The sequence below is a fragment of the Urocitellus parryii genome, chromosome 5, assembly GCF_045843805.1.
Source record: "Urocitellus parryii isolate mUroPar1 chromosome 5, mUroPar1.hap1, whole genome shotgun sequence".
NCBI lineage: Eukaryota > Metazoa > Chordata > Mammalia > Rodentia > Sciuridae > Urocitellus > Urocitellus parryii.
This window is the reverse complement of record NC_135535.1, coordinates 181272051-181296669: the sequence shown is the minus strand read 5'-3', so window position 1 is coordinate 181296669 and position 24619 is coordinate 181272051. Positions and strand designations below refer to the sequence as shown.

General features: G+C 56.1%; 1 protein-coding gene across 1 annotated transcript in view; it reads left to right on the top strand.

The window, feature by feature from the left end:
* Slit1 (slit guidance ligand 1) overlaps positions 1-24619 on the top strand; it is a 152446-nt gene that overhangs the window by 82540 nt on the left and 45287 nt on the right. The window contains exons 5-12 of the mRNA XM_026394745.2: positions 15648-15719; positions 16938-17009; positions 17485-17556; positions 18127-18290; positions 20914-21061; positions 21425-21496; positions 21820-21891; positions 23997-24068. Of these exons, the coding sequence (XP_026250530.2) occupies positions 15648-15719; positions 16938-17009; positions 17485-17556; positions 18127-18290; positions 20914-21061; positions 21425-21496; positions 21820-21891; positions 23997-24068 (744 nt within the window). The remainder of the gene's footprint in view (positions 1-15647; positions 15720-16937; positions 17010-17484; positions 17557-18126; positions 18291-20913; positions 21062-21424; positions 21497-21819; positions 21892-23996; positions 24069-24619) is intronic.

Genomic DNA, 24619 nt, shown 5'->3' with positions numbered 1-24619 from the left:
GTGGATAAGCATTCATAGCTCATTTGGGTTAATACCAAGGAGCACGCTAGTTTTGTAAGGGACCACCAGACAGTCTTCCAGAGTGGCTGTACCGCCCCCTGGTATAAAGGAAAGTTCCTGTTGTTCCATCTTCTCATCAGCCTTTTGTATTGTCAGTCATCTCTCTCAGTATAAGAGTAATGGGAGACCTGTTTTTTGTTGGTTTTTTGTTTTTCTCTATGTTTCTAGGGAGCAAACCCAGGCCTCAAGCATGCTAGGCAAGTGCTGTACCACTGAGCTACATCCCCAGCCGTTTTTAGTTTTTTGTTTTGCTTTATTTATGTATTTATTTATTTTGAAGCAGAGTCCTGCTGTTTCCCAGGTTGGTCTTGAACTTGTGATCCTCCTGCCTCAGGCTCCTGAGTGGCCGGGAGTACAGGTGTGCACCACTGTGCCCGGCCTGGAGAGACCTGTTGTTTTTTCTTTTTGGTACCAGGGATTGAACCCAGGGACACTCGGCCACTGAGCCACATCCCCAGCCCTATTTTATATTTTATTTAGAGTCAGGGTCTCACTGAGTTGCTTAGCACGTCACCGTGGCTGAGGCTGGCTTTGAACTCATGGTCCTCCTGTCTCAGCCTCCCTAACCACCAGGATTACAGGCATGCGCCACCACACCAGGCTTGTTTTTTTTTTTTTTTTTTTAATTAATGACAAAAATGTCACAGATCCCCTCCCAAATGCTAGTTTTGACTTTCTGAGTAGCCAAATAAAATCATCAAATGTTAGTTGATTTTCACCCTTTGCCAGGTGTGGCCCTTGCTGTCCTGGAGTATCCATGATCTAATCCAGGAGATGAACATTAATTGAATAATTTCATGAATAATTGATTGATTAAAACTGTGGTTAGTGGCAGGAAGGAAAGTGTGGGTGTAGTTGGTAAGTGACGGAGGAAACACTGCTTTTGAAGATCTTCAGAACCCAGCAGGGCTCTTAATTGAGGATCTGTTTAGCTCACAGAGCACCTGCATCTCGTGGGCCCTGTAAGGAGAAGAACAACAGCAATAGCTGTCATTGATTGGACCCCAAGTTGCCAATCCACATATCCAGTCCTTACGACACCTCTCTGAGATAATGACTCTTACTGTCCCCATTTTGCAGATATGGAAAGTCAGGCTCAGAGAGGTGAAGCTCGGGGTCATCTGTCCACACACAATACAAGGGGTGCAAGAGGCGCCCAGATATTACAACGACTGTATAACCCTCTGTAGCCCTCAGGTGGGGCCCCTGGGCTAGGGTGGGGAGAATAAGGTGGGACAACAGTGTGACTGGCAGCACTGGCCATTCCCAGGGGGAGGGTCAGTGTGTTGGAGTGGCCTCTGGATATTGGAGAGTGTTTCTGTCCCTTCTAGGAAATCCAGAATGAGCCAACTTGGACGCTAAGCTGAAGGCCCCGAGCCCTGGCAATTTCTGGTGTTCTTGTAGGTGGTCGGAGCGCCCACCCTCTGCCTGTCTCTCCCAGAAGCAGCCGCACCGGGAGGCTGGTGCTGTCTGTGCTCAGTTTTGCAGTGAGCCAGCGTGTCCACAGCTAGGTGGGTGGAGCCTGGGACGGGAGTCCTTCCTGGTGTCACTCATTTCCGGTGGAGGCCCGGAGGGTGTGCCAGAGACTGTGAGAAGTCAGTGGCTGATGGCCTTGGACCCTCCCTGTATTGCTGTCACCGTGACTTCATTCTCAGTGGCCAGGGGACTGTGTGCCTGTAACTGACTTTGATTAAGGCCCTCGCCGCAAGACTCCAACGCTTACCTCTTTGTCTTCCAAGCCTACAGGGATTTGGAAGGAGTGACAGTTCCTGAGATACTCATAGGAACCAGGGTGACAAGAAGTCCCCAGATAAGGCTCATCCCAGTCAGGGACTAGCTTTTCCCATACCTCGGCTGTCAAGGAAATCATGTGAACCTTACATCACTTTTGATACGATTATGCCTAAAATTTATTATATAATTACCCGAGTTCTAAAACAGAGAGTCCTGAACAGAATTTCACCTTTTCTTGGTGACTGGGTGTCAACATTATGATTGTTCATTATCATGCTTTTTAGGGTTTCACCTCCTCCTTCTAAGTTCATCTATCAAGTGTCACCATGACATGTGTGTGCTCCTAGGAACCTCCCCACCCACCTGCCCATCACTGTGCTGATTCTGATATGCTGAGCCAGCGTAGCAGAGTGTGTAAGCTTGTGGGCTCAGCTGTCAGACAGCCTGGGACTGTTCCCATGCCTCAATTACATAATCTGGAAAATGGGCATAGTGAGAAAATATCTATTTTAGACTTTTGGGCCAGATGTAGTGACACGTGCTTGCAATCCCAGCTACTCAGGAGACTCAGCCTGAGCAACGTAGTGAGATTTTGCCTTAGATTACAATAAAAAGTTCTGGGGGGGGGGTAGCTCAGTGGAAGTGAATTTGCTTATAATGTGCAAGTCCCCAAGTTCAATCCCCATCACTGCAAAGAAAAAAATTTAAGTAATTTTTTTTAAATAGACTATTTTTAGAGTGGTTTAATGTTCTCAGCAGAATCAAGAGGCAAGTACAGAGTTCCCATGTACTCCCTGTCTGTCACTATTCCTTAGACTTGAGAGAGGATTTATCTTATAAGGAGTTTTAAGGATTAAATAAGATAATATGTATAAACATATAAAATATCTAGCACAGGGGCTGGGGTTGTGGCTCAGTGGTAGAGCACTTGTCTGTCATGTGTGAGGCACTGAGTTCCATCCTCAGCACCACATAAAAATAAATAAATAAATAAATAAAGGTATTGTGTCCATCTACAACTAAACAAAATATTTTAAAAATATCTAGCACAGTGTCAGGCACATAAAAAATGCCCTATATATGTAGTTATCATCATCATCATCCCCACCACTAAAACAGTTGTGTTTTACACAAGGGTTGGTGACAATCACTAAAGTCCTCAGGATTAAAATGAGCAGCTTTTGTGCAAAGATCTGGAGCGGTCCCTTGTGGCACGCCTAGGGGCCTTCTTGGCATCTCCCGGCTGGCATCTGTGGGCAGGTCTGGCTTCTGGAGAGGTGGTCCAGCATCAGGCCGCATCCCCATGTAGAAGCAGCTCAGTGACGCGGGTGCTCCGAGTGTGCGTCTCCTCGCGGAGTGCTCCCCTGGAATCCCTGTGGGCTCCAGGAAGAGAGAAGAGCTGCCGGTAGACAGGGGCTGCCTGCTGTGTGGTGAGATGAACATGAAGGTGGCTGGGCTCCAAGAGCATCTAACCCTGAGCAGAGGAAGAGCCGCCGGAGGAGGTTCAGGACCACGGACAGCTCCCAGGCAGCTGCTCCTCCAGGCTGCGATGCTTCTAGTGATTCCTCAGGCTTCTGTTGCCCTGGCCTCTGGCAGATCACCCTCAACCACCTGGAAACCTTGCTTGTCCCTGCAGCGGACAGGGCTCTGTGTTTCGGCTCTGGGAGGTAGCTGGGGTCTTGTTCCCTCCAGGCATCCCGTGTGTCGGGGGAGAGGATGGGAGGGGCGCCATGTCCCAGCCAAACTGACCTCTTGCCATTCCAGTCCTTCAAGCTCCCCTTCACTCTGAGATCCCCCAAAGCCGGGACTCTGAAAGGCCATGGATTGCTTTACGGAATAAGGGCACGATGGGGCATGGTCTTTGGTAAAAGAAATGGGCCCCTTGTTTTCTTGGGGTGGCCAGGAAAGAGGGGAACAGAAATGCCCCCAGGGACTCAGTGATATTCTGCTACTTACCTTGGGGGGCTGGTCCTTCCACGAAATTCAAGGCAAGTGTCTGTCCTGGCATCATCTCTCCTGCCGTGTGGGCTGGGGCTCCAGCTCCTCTCTGGGGAAGCTCAGAAGAGAAACCACCACAATTTGGTCACTTGCCCTGAGTGAAGCCCTTGCCCCCAGCACAGCCTGGGTTCTCCTGGCCAAGCCCTGCTGCTCCTCTCCTTGGTTCTCTTTCTTCCCAAAGCACATTAAATCCTGCTCCCCCCACCCTAAATCTGCCCTTATCAGGGAGAGCCCAAAGAATCCGCCCCTCAGAGTCTAGATGGGCCTGCCTGCTGGGCCAGGTGTGCATTCTCCAGAATATTCTAAACTCCGCCCTGGCTGAAGCCAGCCCTGCAGAGAGTAGTGCTTGAGGTAGAGGGGGGTGGGCCATCTGCAGAGTGACTTCTGCACTCCCGTGCCAGCCCTGAGCCCAGGCAGGGAGTGTGGAAGTAATTGCCCTGTGAAAGCATCGCTGTGTCAGAAGCAGACCAATCCACCAAATGTCATTTTGCTAAAAGCCAATTTGCCAAAAGGCAATTCACTGAATGGCCAATTTGTCAAATGACCAATTCATCAAATTGGCTCTTCTTTTAACTATTTGGTGTGAGTCGACTGGTTTGCATTTTGTCTTTATTACAGCATTTTAAGGACTGTTCCATTTGTCTCTTCCCCTGGCCCCTGGTGTTTGGACTGCAGTGATCCTGTCCCCAGCCTCTCTCTGCAGCCGCAGGAAGCCAGGGCAGGGCAAGGCAGCTGTCCTTAAAAGACTCATGAAGACAAATGGGAAATCACCCAGTTACAACCAAATTGCTAAACAAAACAAAGAAATTCAGAAAATCACTCCTTTTGAATTGGCTGATCTGCAACTTGCCTTCAGGGAGGTGACCCAGAAGGGGTGACCCACATCCTGGGGTCCCCTCAGTGGATGCTGGTGAAGGTGGCACTTTCCCTTCTCAGGCCACTTCTTTATGGAGTGTGGGGAGAGGCCCCTGGTTTTAAAACCAGGCAAGACAATGAGTTCTAGTTAGCTTTTTCTGCTGGGACCTAAAGATCTGACAAGAATGATTTTAGAGGAGGAAAAGTTTATTTGGTTCATGGTTGCAGAGGTCTCGGTCCATAGATGGCCAACTCCATTGCTCTATGCCTGAGGTGAGGCAGAACATCATGAAAGGGTATGGAGGAGGAAAGCAGCCCAGGACATGATCATCAGGAAGCAGACAGAGACACTGCAGACCAGGGACAAAATACATACCCCAAAGACACACCCCAATGACCCACCTCCTCCAGCCACACCCTATTTGCCTACAGAACTGCCCAGTGAATCCCTATCAGTGGATTATTTGCACTGATCAGGTTAAGATGCTCATAACCCACTCATTTCCCCTCTAAACCCTCTTGAATTGTCTGACACACGAGATTTTGGGGAATACCTCATCTCTAAACCATAACACTGTGCATCTTCCAAGCTTTTTTTAGTCTACAGACTTGGTAAGCTCTACATTTTCTCTCAAGGCGGTGAAAAGACCAGGACACATTCATAGCAGAAGCAAAGGTTTTTGTAAGATGTGTTCCTCTCTCATCTGATATTTCTCCCAATGCCGGCTTCAGTCTTTTACTCTTCTTCTGAGTCCTGTTATCTTTTTTAAAGAATTTTATTAGTTGTAGATGGAGACAATACCTTTATCTTATTTATTCATTTCACGTGGTGCTGAGGATCGAACCCAGTGCCTCACCATGTGAGGCAAGCGCTCTGCCACTGAGCCCCAGCCCCAGCCCTGAGTCCCGTTATCTCTTTTGTAATGGATCCTTGAAGTGTATCAATAGATTCCTGAAACAAAGCCGAAAAGACCTTCAGACCTACTCTGCAGGCTGTTTCATCTACCCTGTCGAGATCCTCACCCTCCAATGCCAGCGTCTCTGCCCACCCAGCTTGACTTGGAGGTCTCATCCCTCCTGGAGCTGGGTATGACCCACTCTTCAGGAAGAATGGAATGCAAACATGCACTCAGGGTATCCGAGATCCTGGAAGAGCCAAATGCTGCAGGGCACCGCATCCCCCCTCTGCCTCTGTGTCTGGGGGAAGTTGGTCCCCGTCCCTCATAACTTTGGGGTGGGGATTATTTCTTCACACTGTCCTGGACAACTGCCCCTCAGCCTGAGACTCCTCCCATGCATTAAGATCCTGAGCCTGTCATCTTTGGGTATATTTCTCTTTGGAAGATTTTTGTCCCATTTTCTCCTCCAGCCAGGATCCAGGGGAGAGGCACTGGCATTACTTAGTGAAACATCATAAGCACCCAGAAGCCCCCCCCCCCCCCGCAAAGCCTTCTTCCAGACTGACCCTCCCAGGTAACCCTGCTCCTGACTTCCAGCAGCATGGACTAGCTTTGCCTATTTTGGTCATTATATAAGCGGCACGTGTGGCAGTTAATCCTCACAACCCAGCAAGGAAGAGTGAGTGACCTTTCCTTACACAGGAGGTACCAGACTCAGGGAGGTCAAGTAACTTCCCCAAGGTCACACAGGCAGCAATGTTGGAGCTTGGAGTCCAACCCAGGGTGGTATGGCCAAAGCTCATGTTCTTTCCTCTGTGTCTCGATTCTTTCTCCTGCACCCCCTCCTCCACCCCCACCATGTGTGTCAGGGCTGGGAGCCTCTGAAGTCACTGGTCCTAAGCACTTGCAGATGTCTGGGACAGGAGCTTTGTCTCCCCCAAGGCATCCCTGACCAGGACTCAGCGGAACCCCGGGGCTTCCTGGGGCTCGGCACGCGGGGCCTGGTGGGTGGGAGCAGGCAGGCCTTGCTCTGGTCCTCAGGTGAAGAGGGGCCTGCGTCTCCCCTGCTGTCCTCACCCACCCCTATTGCCCAGTACCCTGTTCCTACCATGGTGGTTGGGACCCCGTGCCTGTCACTTACTGTCAGCAGAATTAAAGGAGAGGGCAGTTCAGTTTCCTGTGTGTCCCCAAGCCACTTACGGCTGAGTGGGGTCCCAGCATCTGGGCTACTTTTCCTTGGCAGGTTCAAACACTAGCATCCAAAGGAGGGCGCCGTTGGAGGGAGTGCACCTCCGATATCTCCATGGTGGGAATTAATGCTTGAAGCTGTGTGGCAGACAGCTCAGCTCAAGGAAATGTCACCCAGGGTGGTTCTATGGTGCGGCCATCCAGGACTGCTTAATGTTTCTTCCTAATGAGGTTTCTGCAACATTAACTTCGGCAGGCTGGGGGAGGAGAGTGTGTGGCTCCATGCGGCCAGGAAGGGAGGCTTCTCTGCAGCTCACCGGGCTGCACATGCACTAGGTATTCAGGAGACAGAAGGGGAAGGAACAAGGGGCAGAGCTCAAACCTGCCACCACCCACGGTTTCACCTCCACAGCCACCTGCAGGAGTTTGACTAGCAGGAGTTCTCTGGGACCATGTGCATTCTTCAACTGGTGTTTTAAATCCCAAGACCTTATAGAGCATGCTTGAGCTTTAATATGTGAGTCTTGTAGCCTGGAAGAAGTGGCAAAGAGCAAGGACACCTCGGTGACAGAGCGGGACTGTTCAGCAACTGGCAGTGGTGGGTCAAAGCCTTCCGAACAATACAGTTGCCCCTACCATGTGCCTGTGTCCTCATCAGCTGATGTTACAGATGAGGAAACTGAGGCTCAGGGAGGCAGCCAAGTGGGGCTGATCTTGATTTTGGACATTGGCTGCCTGTCCCCCCCTCAGAGACCAGATCCTGCCCTCCCAGAGGAAGGGAGACCCCAGATATTCACTCCAGATGGGCTGATTGCTGGTTATCAGGGAGCAGAGGTCAGGAGGGCATGCAGGCTGGCCAGGGGGGCAGTGAGGATGGAGCCAGGCCTGGGGAGGAGGCCATGAGCCCCAGGCATCTGTGTTCTGCCAAGCTGGGGGCAAGGTCAAAGGAAACTGGGCTTGTGGTGGGTGGGACCAATTCCGCCTTCACTCCATCAGCCTGTTCCTGTGTCACTATGTCTCAGTCTCATTTGCACCTTTGCCATTGCCCTTGCCCAAACTTGCCTTCTGCAATAAACCCTAAACCCCTTCACACTGGGGGTCAGCAGCCAGTCTGCTCTTGGTCTGCCTCTCATGGGAACACCTGAGACTTAAGAGTGGCAAAGCCCTGGTCACGGCACTGAGGTCAGAGCCCAGGCAGCATGCTTCAGGTCCTTATCATGGAATGCTCTCGAGACCCCACCTTGAAGGTGAGTTAGACCCAGGTCCTGACCAGGAGGCAGGTACCCAGGTGCAGTATGCCGCCCCACAAGATAGATCTTGGCCACTTGAATGCCATCCCATGGGCTGGGAGAGCAGGCAGGAGAGGCCGTTGCAGGATTAATTCCCCTCATAGGTGGGAGGTGTAGGATCCAAGGGGAGGCCTGATGGACAGGCAGAGGCAAGGGCGGGGGAGATGGCCCAGCAGATCCTGGAGCATTTCACAGGAGGGACTGCGTCTCAGCATCCCACCCATAGGCACTGCTCACCTCGCTCCAGTGAGGGTGTCCTGCTATGCCACCTGGGGACAGACTGTCCACTGGGGCTCTGTCTCCCGTTGCCGGGATCATAAGGCTGTGACTCCTAACCTTGCTCAGGCTGGGGAAGCTAGATCTCCCTCATGCTGTGAGTGCAGGCGCTGATTCCTCAGTGAGCACCAGAGCCTGCGTCTCACAAATGTCCCTGGGTGACCTCTGCACCGAGCAGAGCCCAGAAAAGCTGAGCAGTGTCCCCTTCATGCCCAACTGTAGCAGGAATGCAGGGAGGACCTGTGGGGCAAACATAGCCGCTGGTCACTGCCCCCCATGAGCACTTCCTCTGTTCCCCATGAAGGTGCAGTGACATGCCCCAGATGAAAGGCCAGTAGCTGCTCTTCTCTCTCATCCCCTAGGGGTGACCGTGTCCAAGTCCCCTCCAAACAGCAGGCGTTGGCACCTCGGCCTCTTACTTTGAAGTGCTGGCCAGGTCCAAGAGCTACAAGTGGGTTTGCTCTAGCTCTTGCTGAGAACATTAAACATTTTAAATATTTCCTTCTGCCAGATGCAGCACTTAAATTTTAATATGCACATGGATCATCTGGGACCTTGCTAAATTGAGGTTCTGATTGAGTAGACAGGCCTGGAAAAATCATCATGCCCGGCAAACTCCCAGGCAGTGCTGATGCTGCCAGCCCAGGTGCCGGGGGATTGCTTGCTGAATCATCTGTTCTTAATGTTACGAGAAACAGGGGTGAGGGCTGCCCCAGGCAGGGCACGGCCACTCTGAGGCAGGCCGGTGTGTGTGTTACCCCCCAGGGAGGGCAGGGTTGCTGCAGGCTCTGGGAGCCCAGTGCACATCTTGCAGCAGGTTAGTGCAGAGCCCACCTGGAGCCGCCTCCTGATTCCCAGGTCCTGGCCCTCCTGCTCCTCCCACAGCCTGTGGGACAGGGATGAACACCTGAGCAAGCACAGCTGACTCTGCTGGTCCCTGCGGAGAGCACTGTGCAGCCTGCACTAAGCCGCACAACAGTTCCTTCTACTTCACAAAGAGAAGGTTGAGACAGAGAGGTCAGAAAACTTGGCGGGGGGGGGGGGGGGCACTCACTGGGTATGTGGCTGGCTTTGTCTGCTCCTGGGCCTGAGCCTCCATCCGCCAGTCTCCTGACAAGGGGGGGGGGGGGGAAGGTGTCCTGGAGCGCCCTGGGGCTGGCCTGGCTCCTGCTGAGCCCTGCCCTGAGGCGCCCAATCAGGCTGCAGGGGGCGAGGGATGCCAGGCTTCCCAGAGGCCCTGGGTGGGCTTGAAGGGCCGATAGAGCAGCCCCGTGCTCTGCAGCAGGGTGGCCAAGCAGGTGGCAGGAACCCAGAGTCTGGCCTTGGCTGGTGCCCAGCTGCCTGTAGCTGAGCCCCCTGATAATCCCCTTAGAGACTGGTCTGCCAGCAGTGGCCAATCAGGTTAGAGCGTGAAGGGGGATTAGCAGGGAGAACATGGGGTCCTGACCTCAGCTTCCCCAGCCCTGGCAGAGTGTGCAGGAGGCGGGGAAACTAGAACAGGGCTCCGGGGGATGGTGCCCAAGTCAGGCAGTGGGCCTGGCTGTCCCTTCACTTCTGGGAAGGAGGCTGGTTGGGGTCACTGCGATGCTCCCAGACCCGTGGGGGCTGCTGCTTGCCTGCTCAGAGCCTGGGCCTTGGGGGAGGAGCACAGGCCAGATGGGGGGATCCTTGTCTGCAGGACCCTTACCTCCAGCCCTCCAGAGTGGACTCCCGGGAGCTGCAGCTCCTTCTCTTCCTTGGAGGGCCCAGGACAGCGGCTCACCTCCCTCAGGCTGCTGGTGTCACCTTGGAACGATCCACGGAGGGTGTTGTATTCTGTCAGGATGTGGGAAGGCAAGAGGGAGCGCCAGTGTAACATGGCAACGCTATCGAGCGCTGTTCCGAGCTTCTCTCCCCGTCCACGACCCTTGTCCTGCCGGGTCTTCAGCTGGGTCAGGCAGAGCAGGTACAAGGAGTCCTCATGCTCAGGGGGAAATCATAGTCATCCATGATGCAGAGCCAGCCTCTGTGCCCCAAGCCCCTGCCTTTTCCTCTCAGCTGCATGACTAGTCCTAGCTCCTTGCTTTGGTCAGGAAAATGCAGAGGGATTGGAGCAGGAGAGGGTCCCTTTTAGTTTGGTTCAACTAAACATACTGAGGCCCTGCAATGCACCAGGACTGGGATACAATGGGAACAAAAGAGAGCCTGCCCTTAGGAGATTATGGCCTGCAAAGGGGGTAGATGTCAGTAAACTACCAGCATCTCATTACATTCAGTATACCTGTCCTGAATCAGTGCTGAAAAGGAAAAGCAGGCCTGGTGCAGTGCACACCCTGTAATCCCAGCAGCTAGGGAGACTGAGGCAGGAGGATTGCAAGTTCAAAGCCAGTTTCAGCAACATCGAAGCACTAAGCAACTCAGTGAGACCCTGTCTCTAAGTAAAATACACAACAGGGCTGGGGATATGGCTCAGTGGATGAGTGCCCCTGAGTTCGATCCCTGGTACCCACTCCCCTCAAAAAAAAAATGCAGGTGGGTGGAAGGAAGCAGTTAAGGGAGGTATCTCTAGACTGAGATGTGAAGGATGGAGGGGAATTTGCTGGGTGAAGTCAGGAAAGGATAGTGCAGGCAGAGGCAACAGCAGGTGCCCAGGAGCTTGGAGACAAGCAACTTTATTTCATTGGCTTGGAAAGGAAGAGGTGAGAGTTGACCAAGCAGGAAGTCAACTGGGGCAAAAAGCAAGACTAGCCTTGGGGTGTGCGAGGGATTGCAGAGTCCCAGTCCAGGCATGGCCTCTGGCTCCCCCTAGTGGTGATTGTGGAAATAACTGTGACATCTTAGGAAAGGGACAAGATTAGTGTTTTGTATCTTGCTAAAGAAAGGTGCTAGGATAGGTTAAACACATGAATGCACATCCTCTTCCAAAAACTTGTCTCGGTGTGATCGGAATTTCTGTGCCCACTTTATGTATAGAGCACCCGGAGGTCTCAAGTTTCCCTGCACCCTTGGCTGGTGGATGGCAGGAGTTTCCGCATGTTTCTGGCTGCAACCTCAGGCTCTTTCCACCGCCTTCTTTACTACCAGCGTTCCACCTATTCCTGTGTCTTGCAAGACTTGGCTATTGTCCTCTGGTCTGGGGTGGCTGGCTCTCCTGGGGTCGTGCCTGGAGTCACACAACGAGAGCTGCCAGCTGGTCTGGGCTGGCAGGGCTGGCCTGCACTCCTGGGTGGCTTCAGCCAGGACCTCTACTCACAGAATGGCTCTGGGTGTCCCATCCTGCCTGCTGCCTGTGGATTGCATCTTTCCTCTGTGAGCTTCTGGGCCCCAGAGCAAGTCCCCAAGGTCACCAGGCTACGTCCCTCTCTGGTCTAGCCCTTCATGGTCCACATTCCCTGGACACCCTGGGCTCTGTCAGGCCTGCGTGACCTGCACAGATATCCTGAGCCTCCGCCTGCCCCTGCCTTCCTTCCCCACCTGGCTCCTGGTGTGTCCTTGCAGAATGGCTCCCCTGGACTGTACTCTGATGCAGTGCTATTATAAGGAACAGACATTGGAAGCCCATTTATTATAAGGATCTCGTGTTATCGATCAGGACACACTCATTTTTCACAGAGACCTCTGGGAAAATTCTTGTCTCATGGGAGTGCTCAGCAGCTGTACCCTGGAGAAGCCGATCCTCTTCGCTGTACATGCGTTGGGGACACTTGACGGACCGGTTCCCCTTTCCCATTGGCTCTCAGAAAGTTCAGCTCCTGCTCTGCCCCAGCTGGCAGGCGTGTGGTCACGTGGCACCTGGGCTCTGAGTGCCCGCCATTGATTTTTCTCCTCTCCCCCGTTTTTCACTCCCACTCTCGCTGTTCTGTAAATCCCTACCAGCCGTCCGCAGAGCCCTTCTGGAACCAGGTTTGGTCTCGATCTATAAACCAATCAATACAGAATAAAAACCCTTCCTCGTGGAGTTGTGGGGTGGATTAAATGGAATAATGGACCCGAGTGCCGGCCTGGCTTGGCCCAAGGGGGCTGAGACGAGGGTCCTGCTGGAGGCCCTGCCTCTCCGTGTACCCCACCCTCCTGACACTGGAGAGGCCTCCTGGGCACTGTCCTCCCTGGCCCTTACCAGGCCCTCCCCTGTCTCTGCCACCTGGTGGGTAGAAGGTGGTGGCGGCTCTGTCCTCTCCTTCCTCCCCCACCCCCTCCCTGGATTTCCGGCCCCTCACTGGATGTGTGTTTCAGTCTGTTCAAGACTGTCACAAAATGCCACAGACAGTGCGGCTTAGAAACATCAGAGATTTATTTCTGACAGTGGTGGGTGTGGAAGTCCATCGTCAAAGTGCAGGAAGGTTCCGGGTGTGCTGGGGGCCTGCTGTGTGATTCTCAGATGCCGTCTGCCCACTGTGGCCCCCCAGAGTGACGGGGCAGGGCAGCACTCAGGCTTCTTTTTAGAAGGACACTGATCCCAGGGCGGAGGCTCTGCTGTCCCGGCCTCAACCCCTCCCCAAAGCCCCGCCTCCTGACTCCAGCGCAGCAGGCCCCGGCTCCAACCTGGAACCTGGGGAGGACACAACATGGGGCCCCAGCAGCATGTCTTGCTGGGGAGTTGGCATGGAAGGGCCTGCGGGGCGGGGCAGGCTCAGAGGGTGTGTGGTCCGGCCTGTGCATTGGACCAAGGTAGAGACTGAGACCCCAAAGAAGGAGGGACACAGCAGACCCCGTGCTGCTTCAGCCCACGGACACCCTGTCTCCGCACGCCCCTACCTCCTCCAGGCTCTTGATGTCACTGCCCACGGTCATCCCCTGGGGACCCCTGACTGGTCATCGATTGCTAGATATCAGTCACCTCAAAATGCAATGGCTTACAAGGACGGTCATTGTCTCCTCTGTTGGTGGCTGGGGTGCTGGCTCGGGGTTTTCATGGACTTCCAGGCAGGGGGCCAAGGGGGTGACCGTCTGGGCCCCCGAGTGAGGCAGGGGGTGTGCTCCCAGGGTCACTCATGCGACTGCCGAGCTGGTGTCCGCTCCAGTGAAGAGGCCTTGACTCTTGTCCATGTGGCCTCTGCACAGAGTGGCCAGAGTGCCCTTAAAGTGTCCTGGAAGCTGGCCTCTCCCAGGAAGGGTGGCCCGAGAGAGAGAGAGGAGCGGCTCTGGCTGCTGTGACCTGGTCTTGGCGTTTTCCACCCCATTTGATTCTTCAGCAATGGGTTACCAACCCCTTCCCTCACTCAAGAGGAGAGGAATTAAGCTCCATCTTTTGGAGGCAAGAATGTCAAAGAACTGTGACGTGTTTGAAAACCACCACAGCCTCCAATATGCACACGTCAGCCACACCACACTGCGCGAGGGCCCCCACCTGCCCACTCCTTCCTGCCTCCCGGCTTTGCACATGCTGTTCCCACTGCTTTGGGTGCTGTTCCCTCGTTTCCAACCTCTGTCTGGCAAACTTCGACTTTCCAGGACCTGCTTCAGAGACCACCTGCTCTCCCTCAGTGGAGCCACTGGCTCTCAATCTCTGGGAAAACTGCTCTTCCAGAGAGTGTTGCAAGCAGCCGGGAAGCCTCCAGGAAAGCAGGTTTCAGGGGTGTCCCCAGAGGTCACTAGCTCTGGATACACATTTGCCTGGTGAAGGTACAGACCCTCTCCTGGGTGTGAGGGCTCAGGGCCCAGGATACCTCTGCGCCTGCAGGCCCAGCACTGTCACTGGTGCCATAGGTGGGCACCGTGCCAGGGTGGGTCTGTCCCGCGTCTGCCTCGGACCCCAGGAACGGAGGAACTCTCGCGGCCCCGAGACACCCACCCCGCAGGCAGGCAGTGTCTTTGGCACCTCTGTGGCCTGCAAAGGTGCTCCAAATCTAGCAATTTACCTGCCATGTCACTGGGCCCGGGCCAGCGTCTTAGGAAGAAGATGGAAAGAACAGGTCACGGGCCGAGAACTGAGAGCCACCTGTGCCGACCAGCAGAAGGGCTGGGAGGGCCAGGGCACTCTTTCTAAGAAAGGGAGGAATCAGTGACCAGAAGGCACAGGCGGGGACAGAGAGCCTGGTGGATTCCTGAGAATTCGCCTGCCCTGGAGGCCGCCCAGCTCCGTGGAGTTCGGAGATCGTCTCCTTGACAGATGGCACAGGGGACCCAAGACGAGTGCAGAGGGCCAGGACAGAGCACCAGGTGTGGGCTGTGGTGTCAGGAGAAGGACAGGACGGTGGAGACGGTCCCGGGGAGACAGGCTGGGAGGCGGCGGCTGCTGCTGAAGGGCCACACAGGCTCGGCTCGGGGCAGCGAGACTGTCCAGAGGTGGTGGCACAGTTTGGGGGAGAGAGACATGTCTGCAAGGAGAGAGGGGACAGGACCCGGGTGCCGATGGTGGCAAGATCTCCCGTGGCCAGGCCATTTTCTGAAAGCTCAGCTCTGGGGAGGAGATGGCCGGGCAACTGAGGGAGGGAGGGACAGGTGATGGTGCTATCACCACCGTGTGAGGTCCGGTGGCTGTCACTTGTACATAGGGAAGCTGGGGCTTCGGCAGGGGCACAGCGGCTTGCAGATTCCTAGGCAGGCAGCAGGAGGGCCAGCCGGAGGTCTGTCCTGCTGCCTCAGGACCCCAGGGTGCTGCTGGGTGCTCAGCAGGAGAACCCGGCCTGGGAGGTCCCATAGCTCAGGGGGCAGCTTCTGGGGTGGGGGCTGGAGGGGTGTTCTCACCTTCAGTGACCAGAAAGAAGGACTGGTCAAAGCCCAGGGACCCTGGCCCAAGAGAAGGGGGTTAGATGTGCAGAATGACCAGCATTGGGTCCCACATCAGGACGCCAGCCTCTTCTCAACCTTAGGGACCAGGACGGTGTGTCTGGGGCAGTGGCCAACCTTGGGCAGTTTACTGATTGTCCTGGAGCTCAGTTCCCTCCTCTGCCAAATGGGTGGGACCATCGTCCCCGCTCCCAGAGCAGCTGTGCAAGCCAAGCTCTGGGGCCTGAATGCCTGAGTTCAAATGCTGGGACCACCGCCTGCCAGCTGGGTTGCCTTGAAAAAACTGCTTAACTTCTCTGAGCATCCCTCTCCTCCTTTATAAAATGGGAATGGCAGTTGTGTTTGTTCTGGACCACGCGTGGGGGCCGAGCTGACCTCGGGGTCTGATGGGGCCGGTCACAGCTGCCCCGGGCTCCTCCCTCTGCCCAGAGAGGGGAGGTGGCTGGGGACAGAGCTCCCTTCAGGACAGGGTGCCTCTCTCTGGCTCCATCATCCATTCAAAAAGTCCTTGCTGAGTGGCCACTGTGTGCCAGGCCCCGTCCCAGCCGGGTGTCTGGCCCCCCGGCCTCCCTGGCTCACGGCGATGTTCTAGGAGACTCTCTTCCTGACCAGGGTTTTTCCCGCCTTGCTTCGTCCCCAGGGACCTGAGCGAGAACGCCCTCCAGGCCATCCCCAGGAAGGCTTTCCGCGGAGCCACAGACCTCAAGAATCTGTGAGTACAGACCACAAGGGGGAAGGGCGCGGGGGCTGGGGCCACCCCATCCCCGGCAGTGTCCCGTGGTGTTGCCCTGGGCCCTGGGGTCCAGGGCATGGAGGAGCCAACCTGGGCTCGAGACGGCTGGTGCCAGCGTGGTCTTCTAGAACAGTCTGGGTTTGGAGCACCTGTCCCTCCCTCGGGTGTGATTCTCTGTGACAGCCAAGAGCTCGTACAGAGGGGGACGTTGAGTGTTGCAGAGTCACGAACACTGGGTTACCAGGCCATGTTCTTGGTCTGGGCCTCCGGTGTCCTCCTCATCCTGGGAGAACTGGGTTGGAATCTCCAGTCACAGGGCGTTTACTGCAGTCCTGTTAACTGCATGAGCCTCTGTACATTGTTCTGGAAATAAATGGGGATAATAAGCCTGACTCACAGGCTTGTTCTGAGATTTAGATGAGATGCAGAGATGCATACACTTGGTCAAGTGCTATTCAACGTAACTGTTTATCATGCTCTTTAGTATTTTTGCAGTGCTGGAGGAGGACCTCAGGGGTCTCTACCACTGAGCCACATCCCCGGCCCTTTTTATTTTTTATTTTGAGACAGGGTCTTGCTAAGTCACTGAGGGTCTCACTAAGGATCCAGCCTAGCCTGGAACTCGTCATCCTCCTGCCTCAGCCTCCAGCTGGAATTGCAGGCTTATTATTCAAATTATTCTGGTCCAGGCTAACCTCCTCCCCAAGGTCTGATAAGGCAGGGTGGCAAGTGCTTGGCACAAGCACCCCTCCCCTGCCTGTGGCAGACATTAATAATCGACCGCTGCACTCATTCCCGCGGGGCTCAAAGGACTGCTCTGAAAGCAGCTCCCCAGGTAGCCACCGCTACTCAGTGTCCTTGGCTCCCGTGGAAATCTGCTGCCAGCTCTGGCTGCCCCTGCTTCTGTGTTACTCTCTCTCTCATTTTTCAGCTGTCAGCACCCTCTAAGTGGTTTCCAAAATTCGAGGAAGGACTGCAAGGTTGAGGAGAGGGATATAACTTTTATATATTTTATATATTTTATATCTGTTGTCCTAAGTGAAAATAAAAAGAAATTCAGCTTTCATTAATGTTTACAATTTGGATTGATGTGTCTGTCAAATGTGGGGGTCCTGCCTCTTGGAGTGCTGGGTCACAAGGTTGGGACACCCCTGTTCTAGGCCGTGTGCCCCCCCACAACCCTCCTTTGCTTCACAGACAGCTGGACAAGAACCACATCAGCTGCATCGAGGAAGGGGCCTTCCGGGCCCTGCGGGGGCTGGAGGTGCTGTAAGTACACCTGGGTGTGGGGCCGGGGGTGCAGGAGGCAGAGACCCTCTCTTCTGGAACTCCCCAGCCCCAGGGTGGGAGGACACGGCCCCTGGGGGAAAGGCCTGTAACCGCGGTCTCTGGAGTGTCCGCCAGGGACCTCGAATGCCTGCCCCTTTTCCCTCTGGGCCTCAACCTGGCCCTTGCTTCCAACCAACCCCGTCTGCGACACATGACTTCCAGACCCCCCCATCTGACTCCCTGTCCTCCCAGAGCTGGACTGCATGGTGCGTCCCCCAGTCACTGTCCCAGCTCAGGGGGTCCCCCTGGAGGGTCCATGCCTTGTGCTCTTTGGTATAACCCTCTGGCCAGCCCAGTGCTGGTCCTCCCTGAAGGTGGACCATGGGACCTGGCCTGAGAGCCTCCCATTCATTAGCAGAAAGGCCCTGCCCCAGGTAATGGGCAGATGCTGAGTGACTCTGGTTTGTCCCTTTAGGACCCTGAACAACAACAACATCACCACCATTCCCGTGTCCAGCTTCAATCACATGCCCAAGCTGCGGACCTTGTGAGTGAGCCGGGGGCAGCAGGGTGGGCAGGGTCCCCGGGTGGGCCGACGTGCAGGGCAGGCTGTGGGGAGGAGGCCAGGGTAGCCGCAGCGGGCGGGCTGTTCTCTGCACCGGGGCCAGCCCAGGAGCTGCTCACGGGGGTCTCAGCAGGAGGGGCTCTGAAGTTGCAGGCTCCCAGCGTCTTTTACAGTTGAGTTTTCCGGAAAGTCAGTGACTCGTTCTGTGTTGGAAAATGAGTGGGTGACTGGGAGGCGGATCCGTGTGAGCTCAGGGACGTGAATCAGGTTCGCTGGGCACACTCCAGCTTCAGATGTGTCGAGAGCGGTTGGAGGGAAGGCGCGGGGAGCCACCCTGGACTTCCTGTGGCTGTGGGTGAGCTACAGGCTGGAGCTGAGCTGCCAGAGGGTGGAGACTGAGCAGCAGGGCCCAGCCTCCAGCAGGGCCCAGCCTCCAGCAGGGACCAGCCTCCAGCAGGGCTCAGCCTCCAGCAGGCTTAGCCTCCTGCCTGGGCTCGGAGTTCCCACTGTTCCGTGGCGTTGGAGGTTGTGAGCCACCCTGTCCTCCTGCAGCCGCCTGCACTCCAACCACCTGTTCTGTGACTGCCACCTGGCCTGGCTCTCACAGTGGCTGAGGCAGCGGCCGACCATCGGGCTCTTCACCCAGTGCTCGGGCCCCGCCAGCCTGCGTGGCCTCAACGTGGCCGAGGTCCAGAAGAGTGAGTTCAGCTGCTCAGGTGGGTGCAGGCCCTGCCCAGGCCCTCCGCTGCCCGTCACCTCCTGCCCCACCCACTGCCTCCTCCTGCCACCGCCTCAGTTCCCTCCCATTTCTTAGCACCCGGCCACCACTGCCTTCGGGCCTCAGTCACCACTGCTTGTCCCTGAGGCTGCTTCCTCCCACCCACTGCCATTTTCTCCTGTGACCACCTGTGACCGTGCGTTGACACTGCCTGCCGGTCTCCTCCCGTCCTCCACCCATCACCCTCGGGACCACGTGTCCCCTGGGCCCCGTCTCTTCCCTCCTGTCATCTCTCTTGTCTTGCTTCCTTCCCCGCCTTCCTCCTCCCCTCACTCCTCCTCTGTCCCAACCCTTACTTCCTGAGTCCACTTGCTGCACGTCATCCCCTCCTGTCCCTCACCCCCTCCCCTGCCCCTCCCCCCTCCTCCCCCACCTCCCCCTGCTCCCCTGGCAGGTCTTAAAATTCGCCCTGAGCCCTGGTGCCAGGCCTGTGCCCCTCCTCTTCCTCTTGCCCCCCCTCCCTGGCCACTTGGTCTCCATGCTGCAGAAGGCCCAGAAGAGCCCCTCCAGAGCTGCCCTCAGCCCGGGGTCAGCCCCCCCTCCCTGGCCTCAGGCCCCCACTCACTGCCCCCAGCCCTGCTTCCACCTCTCCCTGCTGCCGGAGCCTCCCACCCCTGCCTTCTCAGCTTGTCCCCTGTCGGCTGCACCCTTCCCTCCTGTGGCCTGCAGCCCCTCCTCCCCCACAGAGCCTGGGGAGCCTTCTCGGACCCCGGATGAGGTCCCCAGATAGATGGCAAACTCCGTGAGCTCGTGGAACAAACAGGGTGACGCGTTTCTGCCCCTGTCCTCACACTGGGCCTGTGCTTGGTCAGGGAATGGTCAGGAGTGGAGGGAGGGGATGTGAGGCTGCCCGTTTCTCCCACACCTGGGGGCTCTGGGCCTGCCCGCTGCTCGAGCGCTGAGGGACAGCATCTGCTGGGCTTGGGGGGCCTCAGCGTGAGTCTTCGGTGTGGCTGTCACCTCCTCTGAGCACTGTAGTCACCTAGGACCAGACTGTAACACTGCCGTGAGTGTGAGTGTGCGTGTGCAAGGGAGAGAGTGCGTGTAAAAGGGAGGGTGTATGCACAGGAGAGTGTGGGTGGGAGTGTGGGAGAGTGGTGTGTGCTTGTGAGTGTGCACACAGGGGTGTGCTGTGCGAGAGGAGCCAGGCCGGAGACGCACCTCTGAGCAGCTGCCGTACTTTTGGCGACTGGGTCAAGATAACGTGGGCAGCTTTATCTTGGAATGCAGCCTCTCTCTGCGTTGGAACACCTTGGCTTCTGCATTTCTTTGGACATGTTTCCTCCCCTGGAATCCGTGCACCCTGGCAGCCACATTCCTGAGGAGGATACTGTCATAATTTGCCCTGGCTCCTTATAGCCTTGTCTCATTTGGTCCTGTGCCCACCCTGTGAGTTAGCCAGGAAAAGTATGAGGTGCTAGAAGGTTGGCAGGAGTGTAAATTGCTCACCCACCTGGCAGAACTGTGCAGCAGAATCTGCAAAAGTTCCACACGTGTCTACCCCACGGCCCTGCCACTCCACTGCCAGGGGTGTGCACTTGTTCTGCACAAAACACCAGAGAACATTCATGACAGCTTATTTTTGCAATAGCCCAAAGCTGGAGACAATGCAAATTTCCACCAACAGGACACCGCCTGGCTTAGCCTCCAGAAGGTAGTGGGTTCACTAATTATGATATGCCCTTATAATGGAGTACTACTCAGCAACAAAAAAGAATTATTGATACTCAACAACATTAAATCTCAAAGATTCTATGTTGGGTGAAAAAGCCACACACAAAAGAGAATCCACAGTATGATTTCATGGATGTGAAATTCAGACAAGCAGAACAAACCTGTGGTGACAGGCATCAGAATAGGAGTTGCCATGGGGAAAGGGCAGGAGGGACCCTCCTGGACGATGGACATGTTCCATGTCTAGGCGGAAGTTCTACCAGGTGCACGCTGAAGGTGGTGCACTTTATGTTTCTAATGACTGCACTTTTTTAAAGTGTGACCTCTTTACATCAGACACTGGGCTTGGTCCTGGCTTCGCTATTAATTCAGTTGAGTAAATGTCAACCAGTTGATGAATGCTGAGGGGACTCGGTTTCCTCACCTGTACAATGGCAACAACATGCTCCTCGCAGGGCCGAGCAGGGCTGTGCAGGAAGGCTGTGTGGCCGCACTCACTGTAGCACACAGTGCAGCCTGAATACTTGGTGCACATGGTTGTCCCGCTCCTGTGCGGGCTGTGGGAACTCAGAGGTGTTAAGTGACACAGATTAGAAACTGAAGCTTCAGCTGTCTGCGCTCAGATCTCCCAGGGGACAAGTCACACTCTGGTGCAGCTCATTTTGATTGAATTCAGCAAACATCTGACCGGTACCTGCTGGTTGACCAGCGCCCAGAGTCACATCCAAGTTGGGAATCTCTGACCTCCTGTGCCCTTGGCAACCTCTCCTGGTCCATCCTCATCCACAGAAACTGCCACTGCACACCCCTATCCTACCCGCTGGTCTGGGCCTGGGGAGGGGACGATGATGCAGGCCACCTGAGGTCACAGCCCCCTGTTTCTGCAGGCCAGGGGGAGGCGGGGCGCGTGCCCTCCTGCACCCTCTCCTCCGGCTCCTGCCCCGCCATGTGCGCCTGCAGCAATGGCATTGTGGACTGTCGTGGCAAAGGCCTCACGGCCATCCCCGCCAACCTGCCGGAGACCATGACGGAGATGTGAGTAAGGGACACGAGCAGGTGCCAGCCCAGGGCTCGCCCTGAGGCGCTGGAGTGGCAGATGGGGAGACACAGTGTGCCTCCGCAGGACTGAGCTCTCTGCCCAAGGCTGGGGACCTCCAGAGGGTTGGGGAGGGGTGTCCCTCCGTGGTCCATCTGTCCAGCATCGCTGGCCGGTCTGCCAGAATGGGTTTAGTATCAGCATCACTGTGAGCCCCTTTCTGCCAGGGAAGCCTGGGGAGATGGACACGGAAGGGTGCAGGGGGCTGAGGCCGAGGCTGGTGTGGCTGGGTGAGCCCACAGATGGCAGCTGGGGCCCGGCGACCTGGACCTCACCTTCCCTGTGCTCTGTGTTCTCTGCAGCCGTCTGGAGCTCAATGGCATCAAGTCCATCCCCCCGGGAGCCTTCTCTCCCTACAGAAAGCTGCGCAGGATGTGAGTCCCCCCTCCAGGGCAGGGCACGAGTCTGTGGTCCCAGACACGGAGATGGCGTGGCCCTGCTGCCTGGCAGGTTGTCTGAGGCCTGAGTGGGGTCGGCCCCCGTTTCAGCGCGGGCACCGACAGGAGCAGTCAGGGATGAGACCTGGCTGGGACGTCGATGGCGTCGATGGCTTCCTGGGCGGCAGTGCCCCCCTCGGGGGCAACACTCAGACTGCACAAAACAAGAGTGTCCCGGGGTGTTCGGGGTGTTCGACGGGGTGGGGGAACTGCCCTCCCGGGGTGGCGCGCAGGGGTCAGCTGCCCTCTCGCCTTTGCAGAGACCTGAGCAACAACCAGATCGCAGAGATCGCGCCCGACGCCTTCCAGGGCCTCCGCTCCTTGAACTCGCTGTGAGTAGCCCCAGAGGCGCCCTGGGTGGTCCAGCGTGTGAGGAGCAGCGTGGGAGGAGCAGGGCCACGTGTCCCTCCGCACAGCCCCGCCCACCCTGGCCCCAGCGGGGCTCCCTCTGGCTGCAAAGTCCCGGTTTGCAGAGCAGGAGGACCCTCCTCGGCTGCGCAGGAGGAAGAGGCCACCCAGAGCCGAGGGCGTGGAAAGCCAGGGAGGCCGTTGCCCCTGAACACCGGGATGCTCTGCCCGTCGGGGTGGAGATCTCCCCAGATCTCTTTGTGGCAGTGAACTTGGTCCCTCCTCCCCTTAGAAGGCTGCTGAGCCTTCCCGTGTCCCTCACAGGAACAGTGGCCACCAGGTCCAGTGGGGACACCTGCCACACCTGGCCGTCTTTCATCCCAAAGGCCCTTGACCCCGAGATGTGGGTGATGCAGGCGGTGTTTCCCCTCCTCTAGGACATGTCAATCTACAAACGTCCTCCATCACTGGCTTCCCAGGGAGGCTTGTTCCCATCCCCAGGGTCACCAAGTCCCTGACTCTCTGAGGTCCAGGGCACTTTGTCCATAGGGAGATCACACTACAGCCAGGGGAGCTCCCCATGGGGAGGAGCCCTTTGTTACTCTTAGGACTGGGTGTTTCCACCTGCCCTCTGATAGCACTGGACACATGGTGGTATTGAGGTCTGGTGGGTACAGCAGAGTGGAGGCCCCCTGCCCCTTGGAGAGTACAAAGAGGCTGCCAGCTCTTGGTCTGTTGTGCATGCCGCTCTCTTCCCTTGGAGCAGAGTCCAGGGTGTAGAGAGGCCAATTGTGAATGATGCCTCTGAGGTTGTGCAGTGTGTAACCTACACAGCTGGGCATGACAACCTGATGATAGATCACTGTCACGAAGATTAGATCCTGGAGGTGGCCTGCCACCATGCGGAGTTTTTCCTCTGAGAAATGAATACAATTCTCTTACATCAGATCATACAGTCTGAAAGGATAAAAGGTGACAGTAACCCACTTCAGTGGGTCTTGGTTGCTCATGGGTACCTGGCCACAGCTGCTTCCCTGCCATATGGGAGCTTGCGTGCTGAGATCACGCAGACAGATCCTGTACTCATCTGTGCCCACCTTGGCCAGGCCTGACCTTGTCACCTGCTTTCCCTCCACTCCACTCTCCACGCAGCAGCTCGAGGGATGTGTCTGAAATGAGAATCTGATCATGTCTCAGAGATTTTCCTGGTGCTGGCTGGGTGAAGTCCATGCTGCTGCTCATTTGTTCCCCCCACTCAAGCCATACCAGCCTTTTCAGCTCTATGTGATCCACCCTGGATCCCACCACAGGGCCTCTGCTCCTGCTGTGCCCTCCCCCAGGAAGAGTCTTGAAGCCACATTCAAAGAGATAGCAAATAGTTTTTACTCTGAATGCGTAAAAACAGGGTGGATTGTGGGGGTGACCAGGACATTGGGAATAAAACACCCCCAAAGTCCTTTGGTGTTTTTTCCCTTGTCTTTCTCACTGTCTGCCAGAACCTATCTTTGCCTACATTTTTTTTTAACGTTTGCTTTTGCCCGCCCCGGTTATACATGGAATTCATTCATGCTCAGTTCAGAAAACTTTGCAAATACCAAACCATACACACACACACACACACACACACACACACACACACTTGCGGTGCCCACCAGCTGGGTTTCGCACTGCAGGTGCTGTCTGCATTCTATTTTTTCTCTCTGTAGTTCTCTGAAAATATGCTAATTAGTCCTGCCTGTGGGGCTTCCTCTTGTCTGACAGTCTCCTTTTGAATCCTGGACCAGGTTAATTTCCCACGCGTTTCCCCGAAAGGGCCCCTTTTGAAGGCTTCTGTGGGGCCCTGTATATGGGGGCAGGGGGACAGGGCTGCCCCTGGGGATCACAGCCCCCTCCAGCCGAGAGGGTACCTTTGAGCAAACTGGAAACGGGTGACGCTTTGGGAAGACACTCTACCGCCATCTGCTGGCAAGTTCCCATGGCAAGGGTGCACGCTCTGCCGAGGGCACTGTGCCTGGTGATGGTGGGCCCTGGGAGGCTGCAGAGCTGTGCCCTCTGCCTCTAACCCTCCCTCTCTGCTGCCTCTCTCCAGGGTCCTCTATGGAAACAAGATCACAGACCTGCCCCGCGGCGTGTTTGGAGGCCTGTACACCCTACAGCTCCTGTAAGGACTTGGGTGGGGCCCAGGGAGAGCCCCCCCGTGGCTCCTGCCCCGCAGACTGCTCCTTTTAGTCTCTTTGGGGCACTTGAAACAGGAGCTTGGCTGACAGGTGACCCATGAGGGCTGAAAGGCCACAGGGCTCGGCAGAGGCCAGACAGGGACGGGACTTAGAGACCTGTCAGAACTGCTCACAGGACGTCAGAGCCAGAGGCCTACAATCCTGGGGCACGCAGTGGCTGGGGACAGGGCTGTCTCCTGCAGAGACACCCAGGCCAGCTCTGCCTCTCGAAGCCATGTGTATTCAGAACCAGGATTCTCTCTCAGGATCAGCAGACCTGAATGCAGATGCCTTTGCCCAGCTCTTGGGGAACCCGCGGTTCTCTGGGATGAAGGAGGTGTCCCCCCAAATGCCTTCGGGTTGGAGCCTTGTCCTATGGTCTCCTGGAATCTCTCGAGGCACCTCTAGCAGGTCCTGGAACCGGAGAAGAGCCAAGGATGTCAGGGTCCCTGGTGTAAGAATGCAGTCAGATTTGCCGGCTCCCGGGCAGCAGGGG